The 19931-nt window shown below is 36.9% G+C and overlaps 1 protein-coding gene across 4 annotated transcripts in view; it reads right to left on the bottom strand.

Moving 5' to 3' along the window:
* LOC150109505 (BMP-binding endothelial regulator protein-like) overlaps window positions 1-19931 on the bottom strand; it is a 356022-nt gene that overhangs the window by 209720 nt on the left and 126371 nt on the right. For all 4 annotated transcript variants that reach the window (XM_090408745.1, XM_090408720.1, XM_090408731.1 and 1 more), the window contains exons 6-7: window positions 15100-15185; window positions 2664-2763 (exon numbers count right to left, since the gene is read on the bottom strand). In XM_090408745.1, the coding sequence (XP_090264871.1) occupies window positions 2664-2763; window positions 15100-15185 (186 nt within the window). The remainder of the gene's footprint in view (window positions 1-2663; window positions 2764-15099; window positions 15186-19931) is intronic.

Below are 19931 nucleotides of genomic sequence, written 5' to 3'. Positions count from 1 at the left end.
TGAAAAGAACTTGTCCATGCAAGCTAAAGGTAATACAAAAGAAATTCATTGTTATGCCACAAGCAAAAGAAAGAATGAATGTGGAAGAATAACTTGATTGAATGCAGATGGTACTCTAGTGTCAGAAGCTAATGAGATTGTTTCATTAATGAGTACTCACTTTGCTAAGATATGTCAACCAGGTTACATCCGTTGTGCACTACTGCTATATTGGATGAAGAGTTGGAGGTTCATGAAAATAAGACTGAAGAGCTGTTGCATAACCCAAATGAGAATTTGTCTATAGGGACAGATGGAATATCACCCCATTTGCTAAAGGAATGTTCAGCTGAATTGGCTAGGCCTTTCACATGTTTGTATAACTTGAGTCTCAGCTTAGGAATGATATCACAGGAATAGAAGGAATGTATGATAGTTCCACTGTACAAGTGTAGTGCCAAACTACCAACCTATCAGCATAGGTTGGTAGTTTGACACATCAGAGAAGTTGGTAAGAACTTGGATACAGAAATAGGTAGACAAACAAGCTATACTCTGCAAGGAGCAGCATGGGTTTACTAAAGGAAGATCATGTTTTAGCAATTTGCTCATATTTTATAACAATGTTACAGCCGAGTTGGATAAAGGAAATGGATACACTATGATAATGTTGGACTTTGATAAGGTATTTGATAGGATACCACATGAAAGGCTGTTGCATAAACTGGAGAATATGGGATTGGAATATAAACTTTTGACTTGGATCAGGGGATGGTTGACAGACTGATATCAAAAAGTGGTATACAGTGGGTGTGAATCTGCCAGATTTAAGATGACCATTGGTGTACCTCAGGGTTCAGTCCTTTGGCCATTATTGTTCAATCTATACATTAATGACATCAGGCAGGGTCTAATATCAGATGTGCCAATGATGCAAAGATAGGCAGGGCAATCAGAGATGCTACTGATATTCAGCACTTACAAAATGATTTAAATAGGCTGGAAATTTGGGCAAACAAAAATGGCTATCAATTTAATGTTAGTAAGTGTAAAATTATGCACAAGAAACTGAGGAGGCAAGAGATTTTGGCATATTGGTGGATAGGAATTTGAAGTTCAAAGGTCACATAGCAAAAGTTGCAAATACAACTTAGAGGATAATTGTGATATTGAAGTGAACCTTGACATCTAAGGATAAGGAAGTCATTTTGTCTTTTTATAAGGCTTTGATAAGACCACACCTGGATTATTGTGGCAGATTTGGTCTCCTGGATTCCAAGGGGATAAAGAAGCTGCAGAAAGGGTGCAAAGAAGAAGAAGAGTTACAAAGATTATATACGGATTATGGACTTTAGATTATGAGCAGTGATTGCGAGTATGTGGATTACATACTCTGATTAAAAGGAGAAAGAGGGGTGATATAATAGAGATCTATAAACTTTTGAATGGATGTTATAGGATATCGTCTGATGAAATTTCATTACTTAAGTTAAATTATTTAACTTCCATTGGGACATCCATGGAAGTTAAGTTTGTTAAGTTTGCAAGAAAAGGGTAAGTTCTTGGTTTTTCTCTCACAGAGCAGTGAGTGAGTGGAATAGATTGCCTTTAGGGGTAGTGAGTGCATCTAGTGTGAATGAATTTAAGGGAAGGTATGACAGCTGGTTTGAGTGGTTTATAGCCTCCCTCAATGAGTTCTTGATTCTTTGGAGGTCTCAGATAATAATAATAATAATAATAATAATAATAATAATAATAATAATAATAATAATAATAATAATAATAACAATAATAATAATTATGGGCATGGGAAAATGGATGTCAGCTCAATGTCAGTAAATGTAAAGTCATGCACTTTGGCATGATTAGATATCCAATGTCGTATTATATTTGTGGGATTATGCTGGAAGAAACTGATCAGGCTAGGGATCTTGAAGTGTTAGTAGATAGCAAGTTGAAGGTCAGGGGTCATGTAGCAACAATTGCAAATACAACTCAAAAGATAATTGCAATGCTGAAATGAACTTTAACATGTAAAGATAAGGATGTCATTTTTCCTCTTTACAAGGCTTTGATAAGACCTCACTTGGACTATTGTGTGCAGATCTGGTCTCCTGGTTTCCATTGTGATTCTGATACAGTGGAGAGAGTGCAAAGGAGAGTGCTAAAAATAATATCAGGATTCTGGAATACTAATTATGAAGACAGATTGAGAATTTGTAGACTGCAGACATTAGCAAACAGAAGAAAGAGGGGTGATATGATTGAGACTTACAAACTTCTGAAGGGGTCATACAGGATTTCAGTTGATGAATTTTTTCATTTTATGGAGAATGGGGAAAGGACAAGATGGCATCATTGGAAGCTGAGTATGAATGCTGCTAAGGAGTGGAGGCTAGTTTTCTCTCATAGGTGTGTGATTGGAATGGATTGCCATTGGGTGTTGTATGTGCAAGCAGTGTGGATGAATTCAAGAATAAGTATAATAGCTGGTGCACTTAGTATGCGGCATCCCTCAATGAGTCCCTGACTTCATGGAGGTCTCTCTTAATAATAATAATAATACTATATCCCTGGAGGATACATATATCAGGAATCTCATGATGATAAAATAGCAATATCCAAATCTTTATATAATTTTTCCCAAATATAATATACACTATTTAATCCTTTTTTATACTTACCTCTACATGTCGGACAACATGCACCAGTCAAATGTACAAACTTAGATGGTGGACATGGTAATATTGGACAAGCTTTCTTGTAACATATCATAGAATCATTCTAAAAATAAATGTATTCATAATAATTATTATTATTAGAATTATTCTTCATGATTATTATTTTAAGTACAGTATTTTAATATTATAAGTATTTTAAAAAAAGTGCCTCCGTAGTGCAATTGGAAGAACGACGGTACGTTGCATCCTTCGATTAGAAAAGGCCTAAGTTTGATTCTCGTCATGATAGGAGGAATCGTTATATGGGCTTTTTCAATTCAAGGTGAGTTAGCCGATCTCAAACGGAGGTAGCAGGGTTTTTTCTCCCGGAAACTCGGGATTTTCATCCTGCATACAGACAAATTGGCCCTTCAGAACACACACAATTTACAGACAAAAAAATGTGGTGGTGGTGGTGGTGGTTGTGGGCAGTAGATGGCATTGATGTAGGTGATTGGTAGTGGAGGTTCTGTGTAGTAGTGGAGACGGAGAGGTGTACAGTAGGTGTCCTCCCGCAATGAGTCTTCAGAACCCTTGGAGATGTCACAAATAATAAAATAAAAAATAATTATAATAATTATCAGTAGTATTATTAACATTATTATTATCATCATTAGACTTTCACTGAGTCAAAAATAAAACCCTCATTGCTGGGGTCCTACTCTGCCACATAAACTCATTAAACCATACCTTAAACTCATTTATTGCTACCACACTTACTATACTTTCATATAATGCATTCCACAGCAACTTCATTTCGTTCAAAAAAAAACTGCTCTTCAAATTCTCCTGATACAGCTTACAGTGATGGCCTCTTGTTCTACTTCTGTCTTCTCCCATTCTATGAGAAATCTCTTCCACATTAATCTGTCAACAATCCTCACTAACATATGTCTCAATTATTTCCCCATCCTCATATTCACAAGGAACTGCTCATGATGTTCCTTCAATATTTTTTCATACTCAGTATTAAAGAGTCCAGATACCACTTAGTCTATATTTTCTGAACCCTTTCAGTATATCCTCATCCCCTAACTAGGTGAACAAATCTGCCCACAGTAATCAATATGCAGCCTGATCAAAGCCTTATACAAAGGAAAGAACAACCTTGCTTCTACATGTCAGAGTCCTCCACATCACTGCCATTATCTGTTTGTAATATCACCACAATTTTAGCAATGTATTCCTTAAGCTTCAGGTCCTCTCTCATCCACTATCATTCAAATCCCTAATTTCCTCTGCACCTACATGGTATACCCAACTTTATATTACACATTCCATTCTCACTTTCCAAATTTTGAAACTTTATATTTTGCAACAGTAAACTGGAAGCTCTGCTCACAGAGGCAATTTAATTCCACCAGCAAAACAACAACCTATTCCACTTTTCATAGTTCTCTCAAACTCTGCATCATCCACAATCAACTGCATATTATTATTATTATTAAGAGAGATATTTTCGTCCCTCAGAACAAGCAAACCGGCCCCATGAATGCACACGGATATACAGTTCCTCACTGGAGACAGATGGGGAACGGATGGGGAAAATTGGAGGGAATCCCACATGACGAACAACAACAACATTAAGAGAGATCTCCAAGGAGTCAGGGACTCATCGGAGGAGGCCATATACTACACACCAGCTATCTAGGTTTTCAGATTAATACAGAAGAAATTATAAAAAGAGTGGATGTTAAGATGGAAAGAATGAGAGGCCATTCCTGGAAGTTGCATAGAGATGTGGTGAAGAGAGAACCACAAGAAGATGATGTGGAAAGCATATTGTGAGAATAAGAGTGAGAGGAGTTATGAAATATATAAAGCCCAGAAAAGTAATGAGTATTATGCAGAAAACTAAATCAGAGCATGAAAAGAATAGGAAGTGAGGAGTAGATTTTTTACGTGGATAATTGTTAGCGAGTGGAATGCATTGCCTTGTGAGTGCAGGTAGTGTAAATAACTTCAAAGCTCATTATGATAGATATTGTGGGAGCCCCACTCAACCAGCAACATGTTTATCATAATGAGCTTTGAAGTTGTTTACACTATCTGCACTCACAATGCACTCAAGGCAATGCATTCCGCTCACTAACAATTATCCACGTAAAATATCTACTCATCACTTCCGTCTTCATCACATTTCTATACAACGTCCAGGAATAGCCTCTCATTCTTCCCATCTTAACATCCACTCTTTTTTATAATTTCTTCTGTATTAATCTGATAGAACTTAACTAACTTGAAGGTCTCTATCATATCTCCTCTTTTCCTCCTATCTGTCAACCTCTGTAATCCACATTCTTTCAAAGCCTCTTCATAACCAACACTCCAGAGTCCTGATATCACTTTGGTTATTCGTCTTTGGACACTCTCAAGTTTTTCCACATCACAATGAAAACTAGGTGACCAAATCTGAGCACAAAAGTCCACATGGCGGTTTGACCAATGCCTCATATAGATGCACCATTACCTCCTTATCCCTACATGTCAATGTACTTTTTATCATAGCAGCAATACAATGTGCAGTCTTTGCAACACATGCAATGTGCCCTCAGTCCATGTCCACCATCACACCAAGATCACGAATCTCATCCACTTCCTGAAGTACAGCTCCACCAATACAGTATGTAGCCTTATATCGCTGTATCCCAAAGTGTAACACTTTGCATTTATTAATATTGAAACTTTCACCCCACTCATTTGTCCAAGCTAAAAGTCTATTCAAATCTTCCTGTAGAGAATTAACATCAGAACTACTCCTGATAATTCTAACTAAATTTACATAAACAGCAAACATTTGAAGATCTCCAGTCAATCTACATGAAATATCATTAACAAACAAGTTAAACAGTAGGGATCCAAGAACAGAACCCTGAGGTATGCCACTGGTCACCTTCCTTTTCTGAGACACAGCCCCATCATACACAATTTGCTGGTATTGTTCAGAGAGAGAGAGAGAGAGAGAGAGAGTCTCCAATCCATCTAACCAATATACTATCTATTCCTATCCTCTGCAGCTTGTACACCAATTTATCATGTGGTAATCTATCAAATGCTTTTGCAAAGTCCAAGAATATCACTGTACGTGATTCTCCCTTATCCAACACATTTGTCACCTTATCATAAAACATAAGCAGATTGCTAAAACAAGACCTACCCTTCACAAACCCATGCTGACCATCACAGAGAATCTGATGTTCATCAACCCAATCCTGTATTCTATTTCTAACCAATTTTCCGAACACTTTGGTCACAACTGCAGATATACAGACCAGTCTGTAACTGGAAACTTCTGTTCTCATGCTTGACGAGAGGTATTATTTTGCTTTCTTTCCACACTTTAGGAACCTTACCCACTGCAAGACTTTCATTAAATAACCAGGACAAGGGTATGGTGAACTCTTTTGCACATTCTTTATAAATATGTGGTGATATGTAATCCATCCCTACAGCCTTATTAACATCTAACCTAAGCAACACTTGATACACTTCTGATCCATTCATCTTTAATTCTATTAATTTTTACCTTTCTTCTACATGTTGTACAGTATCATTCAAGCCACTATGATATACTCTAATAAAGTGTTCCACTTTATTCCACTATATCAAAATTCCACTACATCATTTGCTATTACTCTGCTACCATAGCTATCCATTAGCATCAACTTGCAATAATTATTTTTCCTCTTGCTTGCCACATAGCAGAAAAATTCCCTTGGATTAGCTTTGACCTGACTGGCCAATCTCCTCTCATATTCTACTTTTTCTTTTTTATCCATGCTTGTCACTTTTCTGGCCTGCACTTTATATTCTTCATGCATTTGTTCACTGCAAACTGTCTTGTACTTCCTCCATAACAACTTCTTTTGTAATACTGCTTGCATGATTTTGCCATTCATCCATCTAACTCCTACTCTATTTATTTGCTTAACTCTTGGTATGCAGTTATGCATTGCTTGTTTTTGAAACTACCTTATCATTTCCCATGCACTGTCAAGATCTTTTCTATGCAATTAAAAACCCAATGTATTGATGCCAGTTGACTGCAGAGCTTATGATAATCACCCACCTTATAGCGCCTCATATAGACCTTCTTGATAACAATTTTTTTCTGTTTGACTACCTTCCAAACCAATCCTCATGATCACTTTCACCAACAGGTGGCAGTATTGATATCTCATTCACAACCACATCCTGTGAGGATATCACCAAATCTAACACCGATAAACCTTGTGTTGCTTCCATCACATGCTGCTTTAGATAGTTATCCTGCAGAAACCTAACAAATTCATTCTCCTTGTTACTATACACTCTCTTTTTTCCAATCCACATTCCTATAATTAAAATCACCCATTAGGATCATCTTCCTTTTACTTGCCCAACTAATGTGTCTAAACATTTCACAATCAATGCTCTCCATGTTCCCTGGCCTATAACAGCATCCTATTAGATATGCTATTCTATTGATCTCAACTTCACACCAAACAGCTTCAAAATCCTCACGTGTACTACTATTTTCCATTTTGACTCTTGAAGTACACAATTCCTCTGCTGCCATTAACAATATCCCCCCCTTCTCTCTTGATTTTCCTATCCTTTTGGAAAATTCTATATCCTACCATTTCAAGTCCTGACAGTATATCATCCTCAGTCAACAAATTTCACTTAAGCCAATTATCTTTGGGCATACTGATTCAATCAATGCTACAAACTCAGCCCCTTTATTTCTGATACTCCATACATTAGTATACAAGCATTACAATTCTCCACTCTTTGAGGCCATCCCATCAACACAATCCCTCTTTACTCTCTCTCTCTCTCTCTCTGCTATAGTGCACTTTTCTCTTCGTTCTGACTATCCCCATTTCCCTGATACTGATTGTGATTTTCATTATATTCTTATGATCCCCATTTTTTGCTGGATCACTATGCTCTGCTTGGTTGGACAAGTGGTTAGCATATCCACTCTCCAGACAAAAGGCTGCAGGTCTGAATCCTGCCGTGGGCATGGATGTTTGTAATTGTCTGTGAAAATACTAGGGATGGTGGGGGGTAGTGGCATTAGTGTAGATGATGATTGTAGTTCGGGTTTGTTGTAGTTGGTGGATTGAGTGGTGGAGACAGAGAGCGAGAGTAAATGCCCTCCCTCGGTGAGTCTTCGGACTCCCTGGAGGTGTCATGTAATAATAATAATAATAATAATCACTTCCATCCTCTTTCCTTCCTTCCATAACATGCTTCTCAACCTCTCTGTGCCTCTTAGTGGTACTAATTTCATATGGACCCTGTGCACTCTTATTAAACAACAATCACTCCAAATGACCAATACCAAACCCAATAAAGTGCATTCCATCAGCTTTGAACCATTCTAACTCCCCTTCTAATTCATTCCATACATTCACAAATTAAACACTCTCCATGTGACACAATTCAGCTATTTTGTCTTCAGTCATTACTCCCCTTCTCAGTTCACTACTGTCATATACAATAATGAATCAGTACAATACATATGAATCAGTATGTGGAGGCAGCATAAGAGAAGTGGAAGTAACCAATTTCATGAGGTCTACAAAGACCAGGCAAGGAGGGTGACTTGGTTGGTGAGAGTAGCTAAAGAGAGGTATGAACAGCAGTTGGCTAATGAAGCTAAAAAGAATCCTAGGGAGTTCTTTCGATATGTAGCCAGCAAAAGAAAGAATGATTATGGAAGGATGACATTGATTGGAGGAAATGGTATAAAGACAGCTGTTGCAGAATGTGTGGTGGAGATACTTAATGAGCAGTTCATAAAGATCTTTCAATCTTGTGAATGTGACTTCATGGAGAGATTAAGAGCAGTTGATGATGGGGAGGAGAGACTGACTGTAAGTGAGCAAGAGGTGTTTGGGGAGTTGAGTAAACTAGATGTAAATAAGGCTGTGGGACTTGATAATATATCACCGCGTATTCTGAAGGAATGTGCCAGAGAGTTGACACCTGCCTTGACATATTTTTTTAATACGAGTCTTGCACTTGGTCAAGTCCCTAAAGAGTGGAAGGAGGGCAAGATTGTGCCACTTCATAAAGGAGGTGATCGAACTCAAGCATCAAACTATAGGCCTATCTGTGTGTCAGGTGTTGTGGTTAAGTTTGTTGGAGAAGCTTGTGAGAACTAGGATCCAGAGTTGGGTTGACAACAATGGTATAATCTTTGATGGACAGCATGGATTTGCTAAAGGGAGGTCGTGTTTTAGTAATCTACTTACTTATTACAATAAAGTGACTGCTTCCTTGGACAGAGGAGAAGGATACACAGTAATATACTTGGATTTCGCAAAAGCTTTTGATAGAGTACCTCATGATAGGTTGACAGTCAAACTAGAGCAGATGGGGTTGGATATTAGATTAGTGCATTGGATTGGAGACTGGCTATCTGATAGGTATCAACAAGTTGTGTATGGGGGTGCAATATCCAGGAAAAGGAAAGTCACTAGTGGAGTGCCTCAGGGATCTGTTTTAGGGCCATTACTATTTAATTTGTATATTAATGATATTGGCGAAGATTTGGATGGAGATATTCAGTTGTTTGCAGATGATGCAAAGTTGGGACGAACCATAAAGTATAGTGAAGATGTTGTGGCCTTGCAAGAAGACTTGAATAAATTGAGTGATTGGGCAAGCAAATGGGGATGCGAGTTCAATGTTGCAAAATGTAAGGTTTTAAAATTTGGAAAACAAAGATGGGATGCAGAATTTATGCTTGGTGAGAATATATTGTTGGAAGTAGAGGAAATAAGAGATCTTGGGGTTATAGTGGATAAGGATCTAAAATTTAGGGGACACATCGCCAAAATTGTGAAGACAACACAAAGACTTCTGGGAATGATGCAGAGGACACTGACGTGTAGAAGTAGAGAGATTCTTGCTCCATTGTATAAGACTTTGATTAGGCCACACATGGACTATTGTGCCCAGATTTGGTCACCTGGTTTTCAGAAGGATGAAGAGATGTTGGAAAGGGTCCAAAGGCGACTGACTAAGGTAGTTTCTGACCTCTGGAATGTCGAGTATGAGGAAAGATTGAAAAGATGTAATTTGCAGAGTCTAGTGGAGAGAAGGAAGAGGGGAGATATGATAGAGACCTACAAGTTGGTAAGGGGTTGTTATAGGATCAATGGTGGAAAAGTTCTACAGAGAATAGTGGGAGATCAGGGGAGAACCAGAGGTCATCCCTGGAAACTGTATAAAGAGGGTGTGAGTAGGGGAGTGAGATGCAGGTTTTTTTCGTGCAGAGTTGTGAGTGATTGGAATGCCTTGCCTGAGAGTGTGGTGTCTGCATGGAGTTTGAATGTGTTTAAGGCGCGGTATGATGAGATGTGTGTGAGATAAAAGGACCTCCTAGATGAGTCTTTGACTCCATGAGGTCTTGTTTAATAATAATAATAATAATAATAATATATCTGGGCAACAAACTAACCACTTCCCCAATGACACTATTATTCTTCACTGCCTATTTAATCACATCAAAGTGCATGACTTTACATTTATTAACATTGAAATGACAGACATTTCCACTTGCCCACAATTTCAACTTATTCAAATCATTCTGCATGTACTGCAAAAAGTTTTCGGATTTGGTGGTTAGATTTGAATTGGGAATAGCTTTCTTCAAATGGCTTAGCACTATAGATGCAACTGCCGTTTCCACAGAGCCACATAGGCCTAAATCATATCATGTCATATCATCATATCTTAGTTAAACCTCTCCCAATATCAATAGCATATTAGTTAAACACCAATAGTGTTGATACTTGCTAATACCTATTAAACAACCAATCACCTGTTCAATCAATTTATCACCATTTAAACTTCTCCCATTATCACTGGAAGAGGTTTCAATAGAGACAAAAGAGACTTAAAGATACCTGTCATGTGATAAATGAAATATTATTATTATTATTATTGTTATTACATCCTCCATGGAGTCAGCAGAATCATCGTGGGCAGTTCATTCAACTGCTGGGGGTTCGAATCCCACCGTCGGCATGGATGTTTGTGATTGTCTGGGGAAATACCAGTGGTGGTGATCAGCGGTAGATAGCGTTGGTGTAGTTGCGGTCAGTTGGTGGTTTGAGTTGGTGGAGACAGAGTTGTAGAGCAGGTGCCCTCCCTCAATGAGTCTATGGACTCCCTGGAGGTGTCAAATAATAATAATAACATATTTATCATATAGAATATTAAAATCCTTAAAACCTCTTGCATTAACAACACATTCTGTTAGTGATTTCCATTCAATGACAATTCTCCATGTAAAAAATCTACTCCTCATATTCCTATTCACTACACTCTTACATAACTTTCAGGGATGACCTCTGGTTTTTCCACTCTTGCCTTCTGCTCTTTTTATATATCATCTGGATTAACCCAATAAACTAACTTAAATATCTGTATCATATCACCTCTTTTCCTCCTATCCACCAAACTCTGCAATCCACATATTTTCAACCTTTCTCCATAGCCAGCAGTCCAAGGTCCTGATATTGTCTTAGTCACTCACCTCTGGACCCTCTCCAATGTCTCCACATCACACTGAAAACCAGGTGACCAGATTTGAGAACAATAATCCAAGTGTGGTCTGACCAGTGCTTTATTACAGTGGCACGACCACTTACTTATCTCTACACGTTAGAGTACTTCTTATCATAGCAGCACTATGATGTGCAGCCTTTGCAACACTAGCAGTATACCCTCTAAACGTCAATCTACTGTCAACCATCACTCCCAAATCTCTAATCTCATCCACTTCTTGCAACAGCACCATCGATGTATTACACAGCCTTATTCTTATTCCTTATTGATATTAAAACTACAACCCCACTTCTGTGTCCAAGTAAAAAGTCTATTCAAATCTTCCTGAAGGGAATTAAGCTACTTATAATTCTTCCCAACTTTGCATCATCAGCAAACAACTGAAGATCCCCAGTCAGTCCACATGATATATCATTTACAAACAAGTTAAACAGCAGGGCAACAGACTAGAACTTGGGATACACCACTGGTTATCCTCCTTTTTGAGACACTTCTCCATTATACACAACCTGCAGGTATCGTTCAGAGAGCCAATCTCTGATCCATCTAACCAATATACTATCTGTTCCCATCTTCTGTGGCTTTACCTTGATTCCACTCCACCATACACCACACTCTGATATCCGTCTATCAGCCATCCCTATCCATGCTACCAAACTCATATTCATTCCCATTTGATTCAACTTATGTAATAGTTTTCCATGCAGTATTCTGTCAAATGCCTTAGCAAAGTCCAACAGTATATGGTGTGGCCATTTTCTTTATTGATTCTGCTGTCATCTTATTATAAAATCGGAATAAATTACTGAGGCAATGACCCTTTTACATAGCCATGCTTCCCCCTTATAAACTATCATATTCCTATTCACTCATTCCTGAATTTTACTTTTAACCAACTTTTCCAATACTTTAACCACCACTCCTGAGATACTCATTGGTCTATAAAATAATACTTCTGGCTTGGAGCCACTCTTATGTAATGGAACTATCTTACCCTTTTTTTTCACTCCCTTGGAACCTTGCCAGAGCTGAGACTTAGATGAAACAACTTCATCAGAGGCACTGCCAGTTTACTTGCACATTCTTATAGCATATGAGCTGACCTACACTTCAGACCCACTGCTGTATTCACACTGATATTTTTCAATATATCGAGTACCTCCAGTTTATCTCCCTCAAAGTTGACATCAATCTTTGTCACCTCAGTAACTGCAAAGTCACCACCTGGATGATATACCTTTGCAAACTAATAACCTAGTAACTGGGCTATTTCTTCTGCTTCTGAAACTTTCCTACCATCAGCTCCTAAAGTTATCTTTCCATAATCGTTCTTTCTCTTACTTGCTATGTAGCAAAAAACTTTTTTGGATTTGCTTTGGCCTACTTAGCTAATTTTCTCTCAAAATCTGATTTAGCCTTCCTTACCGTACTAGTTACACCTTCTTACTTGTGCTTTATATTGCTCATGGGTATGCTGATCAACTTTTTGTTTATATTCCTTCCTTTCTTTAAAAAAAAAAAATATATATATATATTTTTTTTTTTTGAGCGGAAATATATCACCAGTAACTGGTTCATTAAATCATACAAAACACAAAGTTTTTTTACCTTACCAACTACCATAGGCTAAAGCTGATGCAAGCCATCAGCTTAAGCCTATTAGTATTTGCACAAAATGAAACTAAAATTTAGATGAAAAGCCAAACGGCTATATTATTATTATTATTCAGGCCTCCATGGAGTCAAAAGACTCATTGTGGGAGGTCCTTCTTAAAAACATAAAGTCTGTCAAGACTCATCGAGAGGAGGTCCCCCCCACCCCTAAGAAACACAAAGTCTATCATACCACTCTTTAAACTCATTGACCGTTCTCGCTCCCACCACTCCATCAGGCAATGCATTCCACGGTTCAACCACCCTCTGGTGAAGTTAGTTAAATTAGTTAACTTTATCCCCTTAATGAAACTAAAATTTGTTCCTTATTTGGCTTACAACATACAAGCTTGTAAGTCTGGGTATTTTCAGGAACTCATTGACCCAACCTTTTAGCATGCTCTATTTGCAAATTTAAAAAAAAAAAAAAATTCTAAATTTTTCCTTTAGGACAGAAATTTTTTGTCCATTAAATTCAAAATCTATTAAATCAGGGCCCATTAAATTGAGGGCCTACTGTATTCCCCCCCCCCCCCCCACACACACATACACACAGATTTGGTTACAATCAAAAAAAAACATTACGATATGTAGTGAGTCCACTGATATGCAAGCACAAAATTGTTGAGGGGAACTGTTTTCTCTTGACCTGCCAAATGGTTAGGGTGGAAGCAAGAATATTGGCTACCCCAATGTGAACATGTTAACCAAAATCCATAAAATATTACAGGCCAATAACACATGCCCAGGCCTTCTCCAGTACCTAAGTTTTTGTTTTTCTTCCACTGTGTGGAATAAATGATTACAATGGCAAGATCTGTGATTTTTTCTGACTACTGCAACACTCTATGCTTATCTCTGAGAATGCTACTTCATTCTGCCAATGACATTCTCTTCATTTATCACAGCAAAACCTGGTATAAGGAAATATAAGGAAACACAAACTTCCATAGCTGGGTAATTACTATTTAATAACTTAATGAAATTCCAAAGATAATCTAATAGAAGGGATCTGGCTTGTAGAATTGCATATGATTGCCTTCTATTAAATGCTATGAAATGAATGTACTTTAACTACCTCTCCTACTATGCATCCATCTTCTTTCTCCTAATACTTATTATCTCTTGCATTCTTAATAGTACTCTAGGCCAATGATGAAAACCCTTTTGTTTTTTCACCTTGATAAAGATTGAAAGCAGTCTGGGTGGTGACTTTCCACGTTGTATAGCAATTACACATCTGGCAGAAAGTGAGCTGTTTATTACTGGATAGCAAGACAATCAATGTAATAATAATAATAATAATAATAATAATAATAATAATAATAATAATAATAATAAAGTTACAGCTGCAACTGTGCAGCTGTAACTTTGCAGATTTTTTTTATACAAGTATAAAAAAAAGTTTGCTTATGCCTGGGTAAAGAATTAAAACAAGAGCATAATTTCCTGTCAATTATAATTTATTGTATATATGAAGACAACTGAGAGAATATGGTCTTCAAAGTTTCAGTAACAGACAGGAAAGGAGGAGGGGGGGGGGCTATGATATAAATATATCTTGATAAGATGATCTTACAGCATCGACACAAATGAGATTTTACAGCTCATGGCAAGGGGAGAAATTCAAATTCACCCCTGGAAATTGAGTTACAGCATGATTAGGAAGCAAGGTTAATTTAAAGTTCTTCTTGTGGTATGCAGTGACTGTGTGGAATAGGCTATCAATGGATATTGTGAGTTCATCTTTGGTGAATGCATTTAAGAAAAAGATATGCCAGGTATTTGGGCAGTGAAGAGGCCCTCCCTTGATTAGTCCTTTAATCTCTGGAGAACTCTGCATAATAATAATAACATATAAAAATTAATGTGTGTGTTCTAAAAATCTCTCTCTATCAAAATATAAAAAGCAAGCTCAGTTGACAAATCACTATAGAAAACAGTTGACAATCACTATAGGAAACACCCTTACAACAAATTACTGAAACGTCAGTCCTGATCTAAGACCACAAGCACAATACTATTCTAAAGGATATTCACTATAGCAAACTATTTAATATATAACAACATATTCCAGTGATCCCTATAAGTTCTCAGAAGTGAAAATCAACTTTATAAGAAAAATTAGTAATTTCTGAGTAAAATTATCAGTTTAGTTCAAATATCTGAAATCTCTTACTCTGCATTTACACTGAACACATGGATCATCATCAGCTTGAAATATTTCTCCATCAGTGACATTGACATAACCTTCTTCTTGGCACCCTATTAATTAAAAAGGAATTAATAATGAATTTAATGATTAAATGATTAATGATTATGAATGATATGTTGATTATGATGTATAGAAAGAAATGTTTTGGATTTATGGATGTATGGAATAAACTAAACTGGCGCTAGTGATGGACTGCATCTAAATGAAATTTGCAATGTAAAATAAGAGCTACTGCTACTGGGATAGAAGAGTGCATTGTGGAAAATGAAAATGAAAATGTGCAGATGGGCATATATGCTATTAAAGTAGGCTTTTTTTTTTTTTATCCTGTGAACCCTATGAATTTTGTATAGTGAAAATCAACTTCAAATATAATGAAAATATAGTGAAAATCCCTATGATTTCTGTATAGTTAGTTTTGATGTCGTGGTTGTTGACATTACTTTATCCCAGAACAACTAGTGGTTGTTCTGGGATAAAGTAATGCCTAGAGTAAAATAGAAAACCTAATTTCTTGGGTGCCAAGAAAGGCTGAAGATTATCCCAAGAAAGGAAATTTTGTGTTGTCTAAAGTGTCAAAAATAATATTAAAAGAAAATGGATCTCTTTTTCTTTGCAAGAAATAAGATAGGACTGAGTTTTTCTAGCATAAAGTTAAGAGCATTATCAGAATCTATTAAAAAATGGTTTAGAGATCAAAATTCAATTTTAGAATATCTACTTCTAATACTAAACATTCAGAAGTTGTTGATTTATGTAGTGCAAGGTTTGTCAAGCGAAGAAGAGGAATCTCATATAATGTACAATAATTAGCAAAACCTGTTCTGCTGTCAATTAAAGAAATTCACTGAAAAAAGAATAAGATAGTAGGCAAAAGAATAAAGTCTTATAGTACCAAGCATTAGTTGCTAACTATGAGAATAAATGATCCATCTTCATCACATATATATGTGCATACTAGAGAGAAAAACTGGAGATCCGGTTGGTTGCAGAAGAAAGAAAGAAGACAAAGACCATAAGATGGGAGTTTATTTATAAGCCTTTGTGCAAATTTGGCACTTTATGGATACCAATGGCAACTGCTAGAATTTCTCCAAACTTTTCTACAGCATTTGTTCATGTAACAAGCAGCAAGTCACAAGATTCTGTATTGATAAATAGTGGGGATCCATAGTGGCAATCATTGTTGTTCTAGGTTTAATGGGGGAAAAGCAAAAGGAATGGATTAATGAATGAATTTTAATGCTTTCAATATTTCAGCTCTGTTGCAGAGACATCTTCAAGGGGTACAATATAAATTATAACAAGCACAATAAGCAACACAAAATAAAGTTATACTGGTAGACCAAAGTTGAGGAGTCCAAACTACTAAGAATGCCTTCTATGAGAAACAGTAGAAAGCCGAGCTTTTAATTCTGGATGCCCATGAGTTGCTGTTTCCCTTATTTTGGAAAGTTTTATACATCGATACTTATTTAAATTAGGTTGATTTTTAATGGAAGCTGCATATTCTAAAAAAAAAAAAAAAACCACCTTACATTTGAACTTGCTGCAATGAAGTATAACAGATTTTTTTCCATTTGATTTTGTGTGAGGTATCTGAGGAATGGTCTGTAATCATGTCACAGATGAATTTTTTATGTTCTTCCAGATAGATATTGGAACAAGGAACTCTGTACACACCAAGAACTTAGAAAGGAAGGAGTTTGTCCTTAGGGGAAACAGATGAGGACAGCCATTTTCAAGTGGGCCTAGTAGACAATGCAGAGAGCATATGTTTTCAAACTTCTGGCTGCTGTTTCACTCTGACGTACCCAGGATATAGGAAATAGTGATCATGTTGTTATAACATGTATGTAGAGAAAGTTGAGGATTGGGAAAAGGATTACTTGGGACCATGATGCCAGTCCCAAGCCCAGTGTTAGATCGTGAATGAGGCCTGCCTTTACTAGACAGACACTCATTCGTGATCTAACAATGAAAGAAACTTTAAACCAGAGAAAATACCAGTACTGCTGGTCAAAATTATATTGGAAAGAAATAAGGAAAGGGGGTAAAGTAAAGTATACTATATAATTGTATATTGAGTGTAAAGTCATCATCATCATCATCATCATCAAATTCCTGCCATGTACCCATAAGGGGTGTACAGGATATGATAGTACTACATGAAAAAATTATATCATTACTAACTTCCTATCTACAATTTCCTCCAAATCAGTCTGTTACTTGTCAAGACTCCAACATTATCAGATCTTATATTTCTATCGTCTAAGGCACTTTGTACCATATCAATCCACCTATATCTTGGTCTTCCTCTGGGTCGTTTTCCTGCCAACCTGGCAGAGAACACTTGTTTTGCTAATCTTTCCTCGCCCATTCTGTTTAAATGACCATACCACCTGAGATTAGCTCTGCTAACGCATTCCTGGATGCAGACAATGTCAAGGTCTTTCCTAATATCCTCATTTTCAATATGATATTGCCATTAATGCCATCTGTTCACGCCTCTAATCTTTCTCAGGACTCTCATATCTGCGGTCTCTAGTCTTTGGTCAAGTGTTTTACTTCTGACCCAGCTCTCAGATCCATAAGTTAAAACTGGTTTGAACACTGTCTTGTATACAGCTAATTTAGTGTTCCGACTAATTTCTCTCTTATTCCATATGAATTTATTCAATTGACTTCCCACCATACCAGCTTTGCTGATTCTGTTGTCTATTTCCATATTTAATTTACTGTCTTCACTAAAAATTGTATAAAGTAGCTGAAATGTTTTACTTGTTCTATAGGTTCTCCATTCACAACACAGTTGACATTTTCAATGATTCTGCCTATTTTCATTGTCTTTGTCTTTTTATTGCTGACCTTCATACCATATCTATTACAACAGCTATTCAATTTAGTCAGAGAATCTTGCAGACTTGTAGCAGATTTATTTAGAAGTATAACATCATCCGCATAAAGCAAAGAGCTGACATTAACATCTCCAATTTTGATATCATGTTTAATACCACTTTCCTTCATAATGTGATCCATATAGATAATGAATAACAGAGGGGATAATGTACATCCTTGTCTCACACCAGATTTAACATTAAACCATCTTCCTGTACTTCCTTCAATTCTAACTGCTGACTTACAACTCAAATAAAGACTAAGTATTGCTTGATATAATGCCCCATTGACACCATATAACTGCAGCGTATTGAATAGCCTCTCTCTTGGCACCTTATCATATGCCTTTTCCAAATTGACAAAACTTAAATACAGATCTTTGTTATATTTCCATGCTTTCTCGACTATTTGTCGTAAAGTGAAGATCTGATCCTGACAGCCTCTGTTTGGCCTGAATCCAGCTTGTTCTTCACCAAGCTTTTCTTCCACAATTCTTCTGAACCGTTTCTCAAGTATACTTGCATAGATTTTGCCAGGAACACTCAGTAGGGAAATACCTCTGTAATTCTCACATTCAGTTTTATTTCCCTTTTTATATATGGGTACTATGAGAGCTCTACTCCAATCATCGGGAATTCGTCCCTCTGTCCAGGCTTTCTGAACTATGCAGTGCAGCCACTGTAAGACTCTTATACCACCATACTTCAGCATTTCTGGTCGAATATCATCTACTCCAGCTGCCTTTCCACATTTCAAGCCTTTGATGGCTTTTTCTACTTCAAGTATGGATATGTATTCCTGCCTGCATGCCTGGTCAGTGTTTTTTACCAGTGTGCTATCATCACTGCTTGCTTCATTTAGCAGTTTTTCAAAGTAATTACTCCATACTTCAAGGATATCTTTTATTCCAGTTTTCATGTCACCTGTATCATCTCTAACTCCTTTTACAGCACCCTTTCCTCCATTCCTAAGCTTCTTCAACAACCTCCAGAATATTTTGCCACCTTCTTGATATTTATTTTCTATATTCTTGCCAAACTCCTCCCATGACTTTTGTTTAGCTAGTTTTACACAGTGTTTAGCATTCTTGCATTTGTCTCTATATTCTCTAAGAGCACAAGCTGACTTATTTGACAGGAACTTTTGATATGCTTTCTTCTTTTCCTTCACTGCCTCTTTAACTTCCTGTGTCCACCAGGGAGTTCTGATTTTTCTATCCTTGCAGACAACCTCACCACATGCCTCTCTGGCTGAATCAATCAGTGTTTTCTTGAAGGCTTGCCACTGAATCTCCAAGGTTTGGCTCCTGTTCTCAAACTCTTTCATTTTTTCTTCAATAATCTTTGTGTATTTTAGTCTACAGTTCACATCTGAGAGCTGCTCAACTTTTATTCGCTTTAAAACTTTCTTACATGTTATTCTTTTCAATATGAAATTCAATTTTATCCTGCTCAAGACTAAATAGTGATCACTTCCAATTTCAAATCCTCTGTTCACTCTGGTGTCCTGCACCAGGGAGAAAACATCACTATCAACAATAACATAGTCAATGAGACTTTTCTTATTCCTAGCCTCTTCTCTCCATGTGAATTTGTGCACATTTTTATGTTGGAACATGGTGTTAGTAATAACCAGTCCATGTCCTGAGCAGAAATCCAACAGATATTTGCCATTATTATTAGCTTTGCTCTTTTCTCCAAATTTTCCCAAAATATTTTTGTATGTCTCACAATCATTTCCTACTCTGCTATTTAGATCCCCAACAAGGACCAACTTTTCATTTTTCATTGTGTCAGTTGCTTTTTCTAACGCATCAAAAAATTCCTCCACTTCTACCTTAGTAGAACCTTCTGTGGGACCATAGGCACAAATAAGTCTCATTGTCCAATTCCCCATTC

This window comes from Typopeltis vanoorti, chromosome 2 (assembly GCF_054136105.1).
Source record: "Typopeltis vanoorti isolate ZY-2024b chromosome 2, IOZ_Tvanoo_1.0, whole genome shotgun sequence".
NCBI classification, from domain to species: domain Eukaryota; kingdom Metazoa; phylum Arthropoda; class Arachnida; order Uropygi; family Thelyphonidae; genus Typopeltis; species Typopeltis vanoorti.
Note: the sequence above shows the minus strand (reverse complement) of the source record. Positions and strands in the feature narration are given on the sequence as shown.